General features: G+C 52.7%; 1 protein-coding gene across 7 annotated transcripts in view; it reads left to right on the top strand.

The window, feature by feature from the left end:
- Vwa5b1 (von Willebrand factor A domain containing 5B1) overlaps window positions 1-17,306 on the top strand; it is a 52,574-nt gene that overhangs the window by 17,330 nt on the left and 17,938 nt on the right. For 5 of the 7 annotated variants that reach the window (XM_078025477.1, XM_078025478.1, XM_078025479.1 and 2 more), the window contains 9 exons: window positions 903-1,055; window positions 2,226-2,496; window positions 3,871-4,016; window positions 4,778-4,909; window positions 5,378-5,502; window positions 9,246-9,422; window positions 13,569-13,679; window positions 15,302-15,504; window positions 15,955-16,069. In XM_078025477.1, the coding sequence (XP_077881603.1) occupies window positions 903-1,055; window positions 2,226-2,496; window positions 3,871-4,016; window positions 4,778-4,909; window positions 5,378-5,502; window positions 9,246-9,422; window positions 13,569-13,679; window positions 15,302-15,504; window positions 15,955-16,069 (1,433 nt within the window). Of the gene's footprint in view, window positions 1-902; window positions 1,056-2,225; window positions 2,497-3,870; window positions 4,017-4,777; window positions 4,910-5,377; window positions 5,503-9,245; window positions 9,423-13,568; window positions 13,680-15,301; window positions 15,505-15,954; window positions 16,070-17,306 lie in introns of those variants that run through there. The other 2 variants (XM_078025480.1, XM_078025482.1) reach the window with 2 other exon arrangements.

Raw genomic sequence — 17,306 nt, forward strand, 5'->3', positions numbered from 1 at the left:
AATGATTTCACTGCTGCCCTGGGGACCAACAGGAATTAGCAGGGAAACTTTCTTCTCAAAAATCCAGGCAAAGCAGATGGCCCTGCTCCTCTGTTTGGGGGAATCCAGAGAAGGAGACCTAAAACAAGTCCCCCGCCTTGGGGGCCTGGGAGACTCAACAACTGTGAGGCAGCCCCCTGGCTTTCCACGTGCAGGAGGAACAAGGGCCCCGATTTATAGACGAGGAACCTGAGGCCAGGAGGGACAGCCAGTGAGAGTTTGCGCAGGGTTCGCCGTGGACACAGCCCTGACTTTCCAGCATTGGAAGGTAGAGGAAGGGTTGCAACAGGCCTCCTAACCCTGCACCTGCACCTTAACAAGACTCCCAGGCCATTCTCAAAGTTTGAGAAGCACTGAGATGTAACAATACAGGACACATAGGTTTAGTAAGTGGCGGCTATTTTTTTGGCCACGGCAGTCCTGAGAGTTGGCTTCATCATCCGCATCTTGCAGGCGGGGCCACGAGGCTCAGAGATGCTAAATATCTTTTCTGGGGTCGCCGGCCAGGAAATGATCCAGGCCTGGATTCAAATCTCTAGGGCCCCAGCCCCCAGTGCAGCATGGCAAACTGGTGGCCGAAGACCAAATCCACCACCCAAATGTGTTCCCTTAGACCGATGCAACAGGTCACCTAGAAATCCAGGTCCACGCTCTTTGCAAATCAGAACTTCTGGCCACACCAGGCTTGCCCACCTGCACAGTAAGAGCAGGCCAGAGCCAGGCACAGCTGCCCCTGCCCACACAGGCCGGGCCCCTACTCTCACCCACCAGGCTCCACCCATGGGGCAGGCCCAAGGCTCCCTTTCCAGAGCTGGGGTGTGCAGGGGTGCCGGGCACCCCGCAATGCTGGCTCAATCCGGCAGGCCTCTTCGTGTACCCTCTGGATGAGTACACCACAGTGATCGGCTTCGAGGCAGTCATTGCTGACCGCATCGTAACGGTGCAGATCAAGGACAAAGCCAAGCTGGAGAGTGGTCACTTGGACCCCTCCCGCATCAGATCCTCCACTGTCACAGGTAAGGAGACCCGAAGGGCTGTGGCAGGGCCTGGGCCTGGCTGGAGGGTGCCTGGGTCAGAGTCTCGGGCAGATGGCACAGGGCAGGGAGGGCAGGAATCCCCAGATGGCGTCCTGTGTGACCTTGAGCCAATAATTCAGTTCTCTGAACTTCTCGCTTCATTGTCTATAAAACAGGTTACTGTTCCTGTTCTCTCCTCCAAAGCGGGGTGGGAATCAAAGGAGGGCAGGGGGAAAGGGGGTTTTGAGGCATCTCTGGAGGACAGAAGAGCAAATCCTTCCAGCTCAGAGGCTTAGAGTGAGTCATACCGAGCTCTGACTCTCCCCTGTTGCTCATGAGGGGTGTGAGCTTAGATAAGAAATTGTAACTTCATGTGTAAGTGAAATAAATAATTAAAGCCACCCGGTGCTTCACCAAATCACTTACACCCCAGAAAGTACTCAAAGCTTGGCCACTGATTCTTGCTATTGAGGAAACTGAGACTCAGAGAAGATAGTGACTGCCTCAAAGTCACACAGCAGGTTAGTGGCAGAGCCAGGGCTTGAACCCAGACCAGTCATCATATGATGGAAGAGATTCTGACCATGGACTCTAGGACAGAGGTCAAGTCTGAGGACATCAAGATGTCCAAGAATCTTTTAAGGAGCACTCATTATGTGCCACGCTCAAAGTGCCCTTGAGTTGAGTTCTCATGACCTGGAAGTTGAGACATGCCCAGGAGTTCCCATGATTCGGGACATCCAAAGTGGCTGTGCCAAGAAAGATCTTGGTAATGTTAGAGGAGGAAAAGAGAGGTCAAGGGTGAACCAGGGTGGTTCTCACCGAGAGGTTGGTAGATGGGTGAGACTGGCTAAGAAGAGATGAGGGACCAGACCTTTCAGATAAAGGAAATGGTAAGCAACAGCATGGATCCCAAAGATGAGGCACTTCCGTTTGGTTCTGGATGCGGGAATAGGTTGGGTGGGATGGCAGTGTGACCTTCAGCAAGGTGAAGTGGGAAGTACAGTCCTGGGCCAGTTATTGGCTGAGTAACTTAAACAAATCGCACTTCCACACCGGGTCTCAGTCTTGCCATCAGCAAAATGGGGCTGCTCAAACCTACCATGCAGCGAGCTTAGATTGGATCAGAGCCAGTACACGCACAGCCCCTGACGCCAGCCTGGCACTTAGGGAACATTCTTCCAGAGGGGGTTTCCATCACCCCTCATTCCTGCACACCGGGAAAGGTGGCCTTGGATGAGGATTTGGAGCGGATCCTGTTCGTGGTCAACCTGGGGACCATCGCGCCCATGGAGAACATCACCGTCTTCATCAGCACCTCCTCCGAGCTTCCGACACTGCCCAGCGGGGCTGTGAGGGTCCTTCTGCCTGCCGTCTGCACCCCGACCGTGCCTCAGTTCTGTTCCAAGAGCACCAGCCCCTCCAACCAGCAGGCCCAGGGGTAAGAAGGCCACGCCCAGATCACGCCAGTGGGGCGGGGGCAGCAGAGTCCACCAGGTGGATGCAGCAGGGCGCAGGGTCGGGGACACAGCAGAAGGTGAGGCTCTGCCTGAGAATAATTTGCTCCTGACTCTCAGGGCACTTAAGAGTCTCCCTGAAATGTCCCTGGGTTGGTCCCAGCAGAATTGGGATCACAACTTCCAGGGTTTATTTTTAAACTCGCTTAAGAGGCGTTTTCTGAGCAGCCACTGTGTGCTAGACACTGGGCCGGATGTTAGGGATAGAGAGGGACCTACACCAACATGATTTCTGCCATTTAGAAACTTGGAGGAAGAGTTCAGCTCATTATGTAAATAATTATTTACATCCTTGAAGACATAATGAATTATGTAATGAGTGCAATGAGGGAAAAGTTCATTGGGCTAAAGGTAGAAAAGAGGGATCCCACCTGGATGTCCAAAGACCAAACCAGGCTTTGCTGAGAGCTGACCATGAGGAGGTCGTAGGCACAGAGAAGGGTATTCCTTGGCTGGAGAATCGCAGAGGCAGCAAGGACGCGGCCCTAGAGAAGAGCTGAAGCACAGGTGGCTTTTGATGAAACTGCAAGGCCCTGGCAAAGACTTTGGCCTTCCCCCCAAAGCGAGAAACCATTAAAAGGGTTTCCAGCAGGCAAGAGGAGAAAGGACAAGCCCAGGACCCAGACAGTCCTCTGTACTCCCCTGGAGGAGTAGGAGGGGAAAGGAGGGGTCATGGCCTTGGGCGTCTACAGCAGAGGTCATTTTCTAGGAAAGTGACCCTGGGTTGGTCCCAGCAGAATTGGGATCAGAAAGACTGGGTGGGGTGGGTGCTAGTTTAGTTAGAAGAGAGAAGGATTAAGCAATGCCTGAGGCTGAACTTGAATAAAGGGAGCAAGCCATGGAAATACCCTAAGGGAAGAACACTTGGGACAGAGAGAGCACTAAGTGCAAAGGCCCCGAGGCAGCAGCGGGTTCCGTGTGTTTGAGCAGCAGCGGAAAGGCTAGGATGGCTACTGCAGAGGGGTGGCCAGTATGGCTACAGCAGGGTGGGAGAGGAAGGGAGAGAAGTCAGCGGGCATAATGGCCAGGTTGAGGATGCCTGGCACACAGAGAATCTGTGGCACAAGCCAGTCTCAAGCAAGGGAACGCCAGCCTACTTGTCATCTGCAATTGGCTTGTGCATGTAAATGGCAGGGCCTCCCTGGGGTCAGCTGAGAGGGAGAACAGGGTCTGGGGCGGAAGGGAGCCCTTCAGCCCCCTCTGCTGGCGGGGCTGCCTTGGACTCACCGTCTTCTCACTCTGGCCCTGCCTTGCCCTGTGCCCACCCCTGCCACCGCCTGCACTTGTTACCTCCCTAGCAAAGACCGGCCTTGCTTTGGCACGCGGACCCTGGACTCCTGGAACAGGCTGTGCCTGGCCACTCTCCTGGACACTGAGGCGTCCAACCCCATGGAATACGACTTCAACTTCCAGCTAGAGATCCGGGGGCCATGTCTGCTCGCAGGTGAGAGGCTTGCCCCGCTGGGGTGGGGCCCAAAGGAGCCCCAGAAGGGAGAGGACAAGAGGAACGGGAGGACAGGATCCAGCTGGCCCAGACAGGTGACCAGCTGCAGCACACGGACACTGTTCCATTCCCCCAACCAGCAGCTCAGAGACAAACCCTTCATAGGACAGCTTTCAGGGCCACCACCCATCACCCCAAGGCGTCTCCAGGGCAAATGTCCATCAGGGAACAGCGTCCTCGATCCTCTCCTGGAGGCCACATACAATGGCCGAGTCACCAGGCGGAGGTTCCAGGGTCCCTCCTGGGTGTGGAATATTCAAAAGCTTCCCAGGTGGTTCTAATGTGCAGCCAGGGCCGGAATCTCGGATCTGATGACTCTCTGCCCCTGTGCACGTGGGGTGTTGGAGGACGCTAGGATGTGGTTTCTTGTCATTCCACTGCAAGATGCAAAAAGCACCCACCTAGTAAGTGTTGAGCTCTTCCTGTCAGTTCAGCAGCATGCTGGGTGCTTGGTGCACCGGAAGGGGAAGCAGCTTCTCGGACCCCTACTGGACCCTGTGGCCAGTGTGGGAAGGGCCTTTAGACACCACCTCTCTAAGCCCATATTTTACAGATGGGGAAAGCGAGGTGGCCCATTCATGGCCACACAGCAAACCAGGAGTCATCTCTGGCCTGGATCTTGGTGTCCCCCACTGAGCTTCCATGTATTCTGGGGCTCCTGAGCCTGTTCCCACCCTCTCTGCCTTCCTGTGCCGTTTCAGGGGTGGAGAGTCCCACACATGAGATCCGCGCCGATGCCGCCCCCTCTGCCCGCTCAGCCAAGAGCATCATCATCACGCTGGCCAACAAGCACACCTTCGACCGCCCCGTGGAGATCCTCATCCACCCCAGCGGTAGGCTGCCCACCCCCCCGCCCCTGGGCAGAGCGCTGACCCTGTGGAACCTAGCCAAGGGAAGGTGGGGGGTAGGACCAGCTACTTGGCTCCCAGGACTCTAGATGGCAGAATTAAGCTGTTCCAGAGGCCTGGGGTCTCGTCTGTCCACTGGGACCTTTGCCACCAGGTCAGCGGATCAGAGGATTTTTGAAACTCTAAGCTGAGTGAGACCCTGATCCCAGCCTCTATCCATGTTGCAGATGGGTCGACTGAGGCCTAGACAGGGTGGTGAGTCGTTTGTGGCCACCAGGCTGTCCTGCCTTTCAGCTCAGGCGTTCTCCCCAGCCCCATGCGGCTTCAGGCGGCCAAGGAGCTGGAGTCCTGCTCCAAGAAGGATCCGCCCCGGGAAGATCTGGTCCCCGAAACCAAGGCTCTGGCCTTCCCCGCACCCCACACAAGTTCTGAGAGTTGATCTCATCTCTACAGAACCCTACATGCCACATGTCCTCATGGAGAAAGGGGACATGACCCTGGGAGAGTTTGACCAGCACTTGAAGGGAAGGACAGATTTCATTAAAGGGACAAAGAAGGACAGCAGTGCGCAGCGGAAGGTGAGCCCACGGCGGCAGGGCTGAGGGGAGGGGTATTGGCAACAGTCTCCGCTGGACCTGTGAGGGACGGACACCGAGTCTAAGTGAGGGAGGTGAAAGCCCCCACATCCCCGGGCACATGGTCCGCTGGTGTGGCAAAGTCTGAACAGGAAGCATCTCCTAATGGGGGCTGGTGGGCCATGGAAGGACGGTGGAAATGGACTTCAGATGCAGCTGCCACCCCGTCCATCCTCCTGCTCCTGCCAGGTGGACATCAAGTACCGCCAAGGTGCCTAAGCCAGGCAAAACCCACAGCGAGTGGCAGAAACAGTCTCGGCCCTCCAGGCCTCCCCAGCCCTCCAGCTGGGTACCTCCCAGCTCCCTCTCTACCTCCTGGGCCTCCCTGTTCCCGTCTGCTGAATGGTCTCTTGCTCTTCCTCCCACTTGCTGTTACATGAAGGGTAAAGGCAGAGTTGAGAAACCCGGGGACAGAGCCTTCCTTCCCCTCTGCCATCCCCCGACTCATGAAGCTGAAGGTGAAGGAGGCGCCGACAGGGGGAGGGGGAGAGGCTGGGGGCGCAGGCCCAGCGCTGCCTAATGTGCCCTGCACACGAGTCGCAAACCCAATGCTAAGGTTAAAACCCAGGGCGCTCCCTTCTACTGAACCCTTTGTAGAGGAGGAAGCTGAGCCTTTGCACCCAGAGATAACCAGGGAGTTGGAGCTGGGGTCAGAATCTTAGGAGGTAGATTTAGTGACAACGAGGCTAAGGAATTAGGTTGAATCATGGGGGACCTGTAGCTGGACTTAACAACTCCTCCGCCACCTCCCTGTTGGCCTAGCCGGCCCAGGGGACAGTGAGGAGGGAAGTGACAGCAAAGTGTGGAAAATGGCTTACTGCTCCTGTCATCCCCATTATTGGAGACGCCGCTGGAAGCACATGCCAGGTGGAGGACAGGAGGGACAGCACAGGGACAACTTGGCGGCTCTATGCCCATCATCTCCTCCCTGTATTTAGAGCCGCCCCAGGAAGCACCTGCCTCCCTCGATGGAGAAGGTGAAGCCCGACTCTCAGAGTGGGCTGTGGCCCTGCCAGGGTTGCCACAGAGCTCTGAGAACTGCAGCGTGTGGGCAAGGGGGCGGGCAGTGGGCCCCCCAGGACTGGGGCCCCGCTGTCCTGCCTGCCAAATCTTAAATCAATTAGCGCTGGGACTGCCGCGGCAGAGGAGAATTAATTTGCCACCTTGGGTTGGTTATGCAAATGCCCTGTATTCTCCTGGGCTCCGGGGATGACAGGGATCGACCTTGCTAAGAAGTGACGAGTTTATTGTAATTGGATAATGGCAGCCTGAAGAGACTTCAGAGAATCCTGGGCCAAAGCACCCACTCGTTCCTCTGAAAGGCAGAAATCAGGTTCCTGGAGGTGGCTTTGGCAAAGGGGCTCTATGTGGGACAGAGAACAGGATCCCTAGGCAGGAAAGAAGTCAGTTGGGGGTACCCAGAGGGCAGATATTACTCAGGAAGTATGGGAGAGATAAGCTGTCAAAACCATAATTTAGAAAGGAGAGAGCAAATAATACCAAGCGATGCTACAGGCAGGAGACAGAGACGCAGAGACAGAGACCAGCAGTAAAGATGCACATGAAGGTCAGTGGCAGGGACAGAAAAGACCCACGCAGATGCGTGCTCTCATTTATTCATTCAACAAACATTCAGTGCCCAATAGATGTCAGGCTCTGTCCTGGGCATTCTGGACAACACTGAAAATGACACATGACACTCTCCTTGTCCTCATGGAACTGATTCTAGGAGAGGGAGATAGATCTGAAGTGACCAGGGAGCAAGATGAGTCTGGGGGAGGGCTGGGGCCATGGAGAAATACAGTGGGATGGAATGATGATGAGCGATTGGTCCTGGGTGCGCTTAAGCAAGGTGTTTAGCAAGTGCCTGTCTAAGAAGGGGAATGGTGAATGGCCGCCACGAGTGGTGTGGACAGAGAACACAATACTTGCAAAGAACTAGTAGATGGGGAGCAGTCTGGAAAACAGAAAGATGGCTAATGTGGCTGAGATGCACAGAGCAGAGCAGGTAGGGAGGAGGTGGACAGTGGGCAGGGGTCAGGCCAGCTAGGGCTTCAGACACCATGGTGCCAAGTATGAGGGAAGAAGAGATGACCCTGTCCTGACCCTGGTGACGGTGATGGAGACAGACAGCACAGGATGAGCTCGGGATGTGTTTTTTGCTGGACCACCCGTGATCCTTTGTGAAGAATGAGATGGGGCTGAGGAAAAGAGGGACAACTTCTAGGTCTCTGATCTGAACAATGGGGTGGGTGGTGATATGGAGAGACCTGTGTGTGTGGGAGAGAGAGAGAGAGAGAGAGAGAGAGAGAGAGAGAGAGCGCATCAGGTAAGGGTGGAGGAAATGAGATTCTATATGGAGTGAGGTGAATGGAGAGTCGGGAAGAGGGTCTACAGCAACATGAGCAAGATGTGACTTCAGGGACAGCTGTGATGACACATTAAAAAAAATAGAGATGCCAGGCATGGTGGCCCATGCCTGTAATCTCAGCAACTCAGGAGGATGAGGCAGGAGGATTGCAAGTTCAAAGACAGCTTGGGCAATTCAGTGAGACCCTTCTTTATAATAAAAAATAAACTGGGCACATGGGCGCACACCTGTAATCCCAGTGTCTCGGGAGGCTCACACAGAAGGATCACAAGTGCAAGGTGAGCCTCAGCAACTTAGCAAGGCCCTAAGCAACTTAGCAAGACCCTGTCTCAGAAAGTAAAGTCTTGGGAATGTAGCTCAGTGGGAAAGTATCCCTGGGTTCAAACCCCCAGTACTGCAAATAAGAAGGAGGACGAGAAAGAGGAGGAGGAGGAGGAAGAGGAGGAGGAGGAGGAGGGGGAGGAGATGATGTCCTTCCTTTTATGTTTACGGATCCATCTCCAAAACAGACACTATATTAAGTCCTGAAGACCTGAGAGAGACTAAGGTGCGACCTGCCTTCCAGGAGTATAAAAGCTCAAGGCGAGACAGAGATGAGAGCAAAACCCTTCATTCCCTGTGCAAACTGCCTAGATCTCCAGGACAGATGACAGCATCATAGCAAGGGCAATGGTGGCGATTACTCTCTGGCAGGCAGCGGGCTCACAGGTGTGGCATTTAATCCATACCAGCCGTGCAGGATGTCCTCTCGTCCTCATTTCATAGATGAAGAAGCTAAGCGAGGAAGTCCACCAGGAGGTGGGGAAAAGCTTTCCAAACGAATGAAATCTGAAGGATAAGTAGGAATTTATCAGCAGGAGAGAATCAGTAAACCAGGAAAACCAAGTTCACAGCCAAGATGAGCCAGAGAGAGGTTCACGAATCGCGTGTAAAACAAAAGAGATGATCATGCCATGGAGGGGGGGGTCATCCAGAAGCTACTGCTGGCCATCACCCAGAGAAGTGGACGTATTAGCCCCATTTTGCAAATGAGGAAACACCCAAAGGAAGGATTGTCCCAAGATCCCATGTCTAGATTGTGACAGAGCTGGGATTCAAACCCAGGACTTGCTGCCTGCAATGTCCAAGCTTATGGTTGTAACAGTGAATGTCTAACGAACAGAGGAGCTGGGGGCCAGTCAGCCTGCGAGTCTTTGGTGCAGAGTAGAAGTGGGATCTAGGTAACAATTAGCAGGTGATGGGGGACCAGCATGGGTCCCCAGGGTGTCTTGGGATCCCTTGATTGCCCAAGTCAGAGTCGCCCTTTCTCTTCCAGACAGAAATCATCCGGAAACGCCTCCACAAAGACATCCTCCACCACTCGGTCATCATGCTCAACTTCTGCCCTGACCTCCAGTCCGTGCAGACCAACCTGAGAAAGACCAACGGCGAGTTCATCTTCCTCATCGACAGGAGCGGCAGCATGAGCAGGACCAACATCTACCGCGTCAAGGTACCTGCTAGGAGGGCCCCGCCCCCCGGCCGGCCTGCGCTCTGCTCCGCTCCCCTGACCTGGCTCCCGCAGCACTTTCTGTTCTCAGAAACAACTTATTCTGAAAAGTCATTTTAAACAGAGACAACCAAACTCAGTTTGCTCCCCAAATAAAACCCTGAAGTGACATGAGCAGAGGCAGAGTTGTTGGCGTACCAGGGATGAAGTCATCAATAGCCGCCCTTGATATTCTGCACACTTTTGTCGTAAATGCCTGCTCTGTCTCGAACACCTCACCGAGTCCTGAGAGAGAAGGGGCACAGGGAACAGAGGCCGGAGGCTGACACTGGCGGAGGGCCTGCCCTATGCCAGCTGCAGTGCTCGCCACTCAAGTGAAGTTTGGTGTTTAATCCAGATCCTAATCCTATGAGGTGGGTCCATTTTCCAAATGGAAAAAAACAATCTTGAGAATCTCAGTCACCCACCCGAGGTCACATGGCTAGTGTGGCCTACTGCCTGACTGTTCCCACCACCTTACTACATCAGAGACTCATGGGAAACAGCCCTGGTCATCGAGGAAGAATCAGGAAAAAATAATAATAATTGGTTCTTTTTTTTTTTTTTCTCAAATGCCTAATGTGTGCAAAGCCCTTTGCTTGGTCATCAGAAAAATCACCTGGATGCAAACACACAGTCAAGTGAGGGACACAGGCCGGCTAAACAGATAGCTTGAGAGCTGGGTCTCCCTGCTGAGCAGAGCTCCCTCCGGGGGGAGTATAAGCAAGAGTGGTGGGACCCCCCCCTTGCCCATCCAGAAGCTTCCTCCCCGCAAGAGATTATTCATCTTGATTCTATTATTATCCAAAGCCCCCTCGTATTTTGACTTCTGCAGGTGTGTGTAGCCCCCTCTGGAGTCACAAACTCATCAAGGAAAAGGCCAGATCTTTCTTACCTCTCTCCCCTTGTGGGGCCTAGTTCTGTGTATGCATAAAATGCTCCCAGTCTGCTTGTGGAGCTGAGTAAACCTATAGTTCAGGAGAATCAAAGATGAGGAACAAAAAGAGAGTGGGGCTCTGCTGTCACCTGAAATTTCTCCCCCTCCTGCCCTAGTTGGTCCTTGGAGCAAGCTCTTGTTTCCAGAGCAACAGGCCACGCCAGGAAAGGAAGAGCCAGGTGGAATGGGGGAGGCCAGCTAGCTCCTCAGGCTTTGCTGTGCCTGGGCTCTGTCCTGAGGTTTGACAGAGGACTCACAGAGGAGACCCAGGGTCCTCTCTGTGGCATCTCGACCCTAGGATGCCCGCAGGGCTGGTTGGTACCTTCACACCCCACCCACCTCCAAAGGCAGTCAGGAGAACAGGGAGCTGTCCGAGGTGCTGGAGGACCCAAGCCACACTCCAGGACCTCACGGCTCTCCATGTTCCATGCCACAGCCATGTGGATGCCTAAGACATCCTCAGTTCCCTTAGGGCATCACAGGAGAGTAAACCTAAAACATCCCCTAGGGAGCGATTCATCCCTTTCCCTCTGTTTACCAGGTAAGGAAACTGAGGACCCAAGAAGCTACGTCGTTTTCCCAGCATCACAGGGTTCTCGAGGAAGACTGAGCCATCTGTCTCTTGCCTCAGTGCTCATCCTTCTTACACTGCTGATGGGGAATTATACATGGGTTTCCATTTTAAAAAGGAAAAAAAGCTTTCTTCTCTGATTATGCCATTTCTGCTGTGTGGCCTTGTAGAAAGAGCAATGCCTGGGGGCCAGGATCGATGCTGCCACTGAGTTGCTGTGTGGCTCTGGACAAATTGATTCTCAACTGTAGCTTTCATTTGTCCTTTCCATAACATGAGAAGGAAGGATTAATTCAGGGAGGGCCCCTGTAGGTCACATGTCCCTCTGCTCCCCTCTCCCAGGAAGACATCAATAATTGATCATGTCATTTTCTTTTCCTGCTAAGCCTGGACTCAGTCTCTATATCCCCCCTCATCCCCGTGTTCCAGGAAGTTACTTTCATTAAATGGAATCAGTTTATAAGTGGAAATCCACTTCCTGAACTAAAGCCCTCTCCAGCCTTTGCTCTCTGACAATAAATTTCCCTGGCTCTCCTTTCAGTTCCTTTCCCTCTTGGAGTCTCCCTTGCTGTTTTCCAGCTCAGCTCACTGAGTCCAAGGTCACCCCTTTGCAAATGGCTTTGCATTGGTGCAATCATGTTCTGCTAAACATGACCCTGTCAGAGAAAGGCTCAGAAAGGGCCACACTCCCTTTCCCCCACTGAGGTTGCCTGAGTCATTCAGTGTGGCCCATTGAGCCAATGTTTCAGGGTGAACTAGGCTTAGGGAGGAGGGAGAGAGTAGAAATCCGAACGGCCGATGCCAAAGGAGAAAGTTCAGCCAATTTAATTTCCTGCAGCTGGTCTCATTCTTCGGCTGCCACTTGCTGCCAAAAACATAGATTTAAAAATTCTAATAGGGGTGAGCAGAGACAATCTGTATGAATCAGCAGAGTCTCCTGCTAGCAGGGATAGACATTAGTGGCTAATGAAAAGAGCAGATCTTGAGTTCTTTTGCTGAGACACAAAATGCATTGGCACAAGCAATGAAGAGGCTGAGAGGACGCTAGTGTTTGCAGAGGGGGATGGGAGAGGGTCCTGGGTCTGCAGAGCCTGGAAGGAAGTGAACATTGGCAGAATCCACTGGCAGCTGTCTCTCTCTGGATTCTGGAGTAAGATGGCTTCTTTCTCTGAGATCCACGGGGTGCCATCCATAAAGTATGTAGGGGAGAAAGGGAGACCTTCATTCCTGCACTCTGTGCAATGGAAGAACTCACACAAACAAGGTCTTCAGAGGTATGTTTTGAAAACCGTGGTCATATTCTTGGCTTTGGTGTGATCCAGTGCAATTTCTTAACCATTCTGAGCCTCGGTTTCCTTATCCGTAAAATGTAGGTATGAATCCTAAAATATAGCTCATTGGGTTGCTTGTGATGACCATTAGCTGGATCTTTACTTTGCACCTCACTAAGTCTCACAAGGGTGACATAACTAGCCCAAGGTCAAGTTAATAATGGTAATGGTGATATTCACACCCGGATCAGTTGAACTGTGAAGCGTATCACCTCAGCCACTATGCTATAACCTACGTTAGAGCCATTAAATTGATGATAACTTGAAGTGCTAATCGCAGTGACTGGTACACAGGAATTGCTTGATGTTTATCATTGCACTTATCATCGTCTTCACCTCCACGGCCACCTTTGTCACTATTTTTTCAATATAACTTTACAAGGCCTCCTGATGCTAGATAGCTCCAGAGGTATAGACTCTGCCCTGTGCACAGCCTTTGGAGACAAGGTGACTCATGTTTTGTTTTGTTTGTTTATTTATTTATTTATTTTGTAGTTGTAGATGGACAGCATGCCTTTATTTGGTTTATTTATGTGTGTTGCTAAGGATCGAACCCAATGCTGCATACGTGCTAGGCAAGCGCTCTGCCGCTGAGGTACAACCCCAAGCCCCAAGGTGACTCATGTTTGAATCCTGGCTGTGCTGTTTACTTACTGGATGTTCACCAACAAGTCACTTGACTTCTCTGGGCCTCAATCTTCTATTGTATAAATTGGGGATAATAATGTGCCCAGCTCCAAGGGCAACTGTGAAGATTAGTGAGGTAATGTACCTAAGTACCTCTTTTGCATTTAACAAATAGGAGCTAAAAAGACTGTCCCTAGGAATTTGTCCCTGGTTCATGATAAGTTAAGTCTGATGCAGAGGCCTTGGATGAGGGCCAGAAGCCATTCCATCCACAGTGTGACCTGAACCAGCCACTTTCCTCTCCTGGATGTCGATTTTGCTTTGGCAGAGGGAGTGGGTACTCCCTGTTCTCTCTGCCTCTCCGGGTCACTGAGAGGTGAAATGGAGCTGGCCAGCTATTATAGAGTGGCTTTGACAAGTCAGACCTGCTGCATGGATGAGAAGTTTTATGATGGTGGCTCTGGTCCAGCCTCTGGTCAGAATCAGCAAGTTTTGTGACATGAGGGAGAAGGAGGTGATGGGTGCAAAGGGTGACAGGCTCCGTTGGAGGCAGCTCCTGTGCTGGGAATGGCAGTACTGGTGTGTGATGGCAGAGTGGCCGTAGCCCCTGCCTGAATCCTGAATACCCCTTTCTCTCCTACCAGGAGGCCATGCTGGTGGCCCTGAAGAGCCTCTTGCCAACCTGCCTCTTCAATGTCATTGGGTTTGGATCCACATTTAAGACCCTCTTCCCTTCCAGCCAGACCTACAGTGAGGTAAAGAGGGGGAAGCTGAAGCCAGGAGGGCAGTGGGTGGTAGAGAACAGAGGGAAGGGGGGAAAGGGAAGGAAAGGTAACCCTGCGGCCAGACTCCACCTGCCCACTCACAGACAGCCCAGATCACAGGCAGGGGGCAGAAAACGAAGGAGAAGCCATCTTTGCTTAGGCGGTTCCTGACATCTCAGCCTTCTGACATCTTTCCTCCTCAAAATAAAATAACGCACTGGGCAAAGTGAGTGCACAGAGGTGGAGTCCAGGGAAGGCAGAGAGAGAACATGTCTGTGGCCTGCCACTCACTGAGGCCTGCCTCAGGAGGACGATGGGCTGGACAGGAGGAGCCAAAGGGCTGGACAGTGAGGGTGGAGAGTGAACGGTGGTCGTGGGGGCTGCAGATGGCGCTCACAGGCCCAAGCTGCCATCTGAAACAGGAGCCCGGCCCCGCAGCACATCCAAAATTGCAGCATCTACCCAGAGCTAAGAAAAGGGAGGAGGTGAAGAAGAATGGAAGCCTGGAAGGGAGGGAGGGGGCTACTCTTCCACTAAGAGTAACTTTGAGTTTTGAAAATACGAGGCTAGTACGCATGGATGGTCTCATACTTTTTAAATATCATCAAAAATCAGTCATTTTCCATCTCCTACGATTCATCTCTCAGATAAAAGAACAGGAGAAAACACTGTTAACAGCCTCATCTCGATCCCCCCAGACTTTGTTCTATGCATTCACAATCAAGATAGGATTAGGTCTTCCATACAGTTCCATAAGCGACTTTCCTCATCTATCATGAACGTATTTTTGTGCCAGAAAGTATTAATCTAGCATAACTTTAAGGCTGCCTGTCATCGCACAGATGCCCTGAGACCTATTTCACAGAACCCTGTTGTCAGCCGTTCATGTGGTTTCCATTTTTTCCGGCTCCCTCGTCTCTGTATGGTAGGGTTTGCGTGCATGCTTCATGGTTCCCTTGGGAGGAATTCCTAGTGTTGCTGCTTCAAAGCCTCCACACCCATCATAAGGCTTTGGATACAGGCTGTTGCTAAGAAGCCCCCTCCCAAGCACAAAGGTTGGGAGAGCATCTTCCTGAGCCGGGGACAGGAGGACAATGTGTCCTGGGGGAATCCACTCTTACTGACTGTAGATATCCACCTGTGTCCCTAATCCTGTCCAATTGGGTCCCACAATGTTGGTCCAGAAGGGAGGAAATCTGAAGCCCAGATTGGGGAAACAATCTCCTTTTCAAAGTGTCATAGGGAGTTGGTGCCAGGGTCGGGTCCAGTTCCCAAGTCTGATGATTCCCAGTCTAGTGTTCCCTGCCCCATGGGGCCTGCTTTCCTCATCAGAAAAGGGAACGTCCTTCATGCCGAGGAATTAGAGGTATAGCATGTCACCTTTCTCAAAGGGGGCTTATATTTTTAAAGTGGGAGCCCAGAAAGGACAACACGAGAGAATATACTACAAACGGTGTCCCTTCAGACATTGGTGGAGGGCGGCTTACAGAAAACAAGTGGCCACCTCTTCTTCCCGAGGCTGAAACAAAGACCTCGTCCTGGAGGTGGCTCAGTCTCCATGCCACACAGTGACCCCGGGGACGGTCTGTCCCTGACATGGCCCTTCCCTGCAGGAGAGTCTGGCCCTGGCCTGTGATAACATCCAGAGGATGCGGGCTGACATGGGCGGCACCAACATCCTTTCCCCTCTCAAGTGGATCCTCCGGCAGCCGGTGCACCAAGGCCACCCACGACTCCTCTTCCTGATCACGGACGGAGCCGTCAGCAACACGGGGAAGGTGCTGGAGCTGGTGCGGAACCACGCCTTCTCCACCAGGTCAGCCAGGCGGCCAGAGGTGGGGGCCAGACTCAGGAGAAAATGTGCAAAATGCTAGAGGAAGAAGATAGGCCCATGGTCCCACCGTGCTTGACTTCGAGGAGGCGGGCGGGGGCGCTGGCTTTCAAATTGGCCTTTCCTCTCAGAAGTTCAGGGTTGCCCACACCTCTGTATGTGAGCCCCAGGGAGCAGCCTAGAAGGAGGTGGCCTTGACTCTGTGCTGACCGTGCAGCATTGATGAGCTGTGTGTGTGTGTGTGTGTGTGTGTGTGTGAGAGAGAGAGAGAGAGAGAGAGAGAGAGCGCGAGCGTGCACTGTGGATGGTCCTTCCTCCTTCTCCCTTGCCTCTGCCCCAGACAGGACCAGCTCCGAGTTGGCTCTGTCTCTTTCCCCATCAGAGGCCGATCCAGAGGGCCTGGCAAGTAGCAGCCTCTCTGTCCCTGTCCCCCAGGTGCTATAGCTTTGGAATTGGACCCAATGTCTGCCACCGTCTGGTGAAAGGCCTGGCATCTGTGTCCAAGGGCAGCTCTGAGTTCCTGATAGAGGGAGAGCGGCTGCAACCAAAGGTAGGTAGAGGGGCCTCCCAGCCTCCTCCGGGACTGGAGTCTCACAGACCCAGGCAACTCAGCGGGATTTCACCCCAAATCTGAGCTTTGCACCAGGCCACACCACACCCCAGTGGGAGCCACGGAGGCAACAGCCACAGAGCAGGCAACTCTTGTAGCAGCCCCAGGAGCTGGTGCGAAACCAGGTCTCCTGGTCTCCAGCCACTGGATCACATGCTTTATCCACTGGCCAGGCAGGACTGAGGCTCCTGAAGGAGCCGCACCTTAATAGATTTGGAGCTGAGCTTGGAGTCATTTCTGGCCACACTTCTGATGCTGACCACAGTGGTTCAGAAGACTCTGAAGGACTCAGAGATTAGGAAGGCTGCCATCTTCTCTTCCTTCTTGCACATTTGTCACAAATAACCCAATCCTTAGGAAATCCAGGAGAAGGGACCAAATGGATTATTCTGGGGTTGCATCTCTGAAAGATAGGAGAGGGGGGAAGCAAAAGTGAAGTCATCCATTAGTCAGTGAATTAATCCACTGATTAAATTATAGCTCTTATAATCTAATTATTTCACCTCTGAACATGCCTGCACGGTCTCACACATGAACTTTCAGGGGACCTCTCAAATCCAAACCCTAACACTGAAGCAGATCCACCATCTGTGAAAGGAAATGAGGTGGGGGAAGCAGATTGGGCAGGAGCTTCCAATTGTGATGTTCTGGAAAAGCCTTAGGCAACTCAATGGAGCTCTGGAGCAAAGACTGCCCATAAGAGTCTGCATGGCCAGGCACTAGAATCTCTGCAATCATTGGTCTAGGGCTTCCAAGGAGAGGTGTGTTCTTGGCTCAAAAGCTAAAGCCCTGGATCTGGAAGCTGTCACCAAACTACCTACATCCCTTGCAGCAAAAATGTCATGTCTTTCTGGAAGGAAGATTTGAGGATGTATCTACAGCCACCACAACCCCTAAATCATGTTCTCTGGGAAAGGGAATCAGTCTAGGAGATGCTAACCCACAGTTGTCATCCACTGAACACCTGGCACATGGCAGACACTTCAAATCTGGTGTCTCTTAGAGCCCTCCAGCTACCACCTCCCACTTCTATGCAAGGGGAAACTGAGGCGCTGAGTGGTAAATTTACTTTCCCAAGATCCCTGTCCAGTTCAACCTTCCATGTTCCCTTGAGCTAGCCATAGCCAGACTTGGAGCCTCAGACTTTCTCCTTTTTATAAAACTTTCACCTTAGAGA

Source organism: Ictidomys tridecemlineatus, chromosome 11 (genome assembly GCF_052094955.1).
Source record: "Ictidomys tridecemlineatus isolate mIctTri1 chromosome 11, mIctTri1.hap1, whole genome shotgun sequence".
Classification (NCBI taxonomy): domain Eukaryota; kingdom Metazoa; phylum Chordata; class Mammalia; order Rodentia; family Sciuridae; genus Ictidomys; species Ictidomys tridecemlineatus.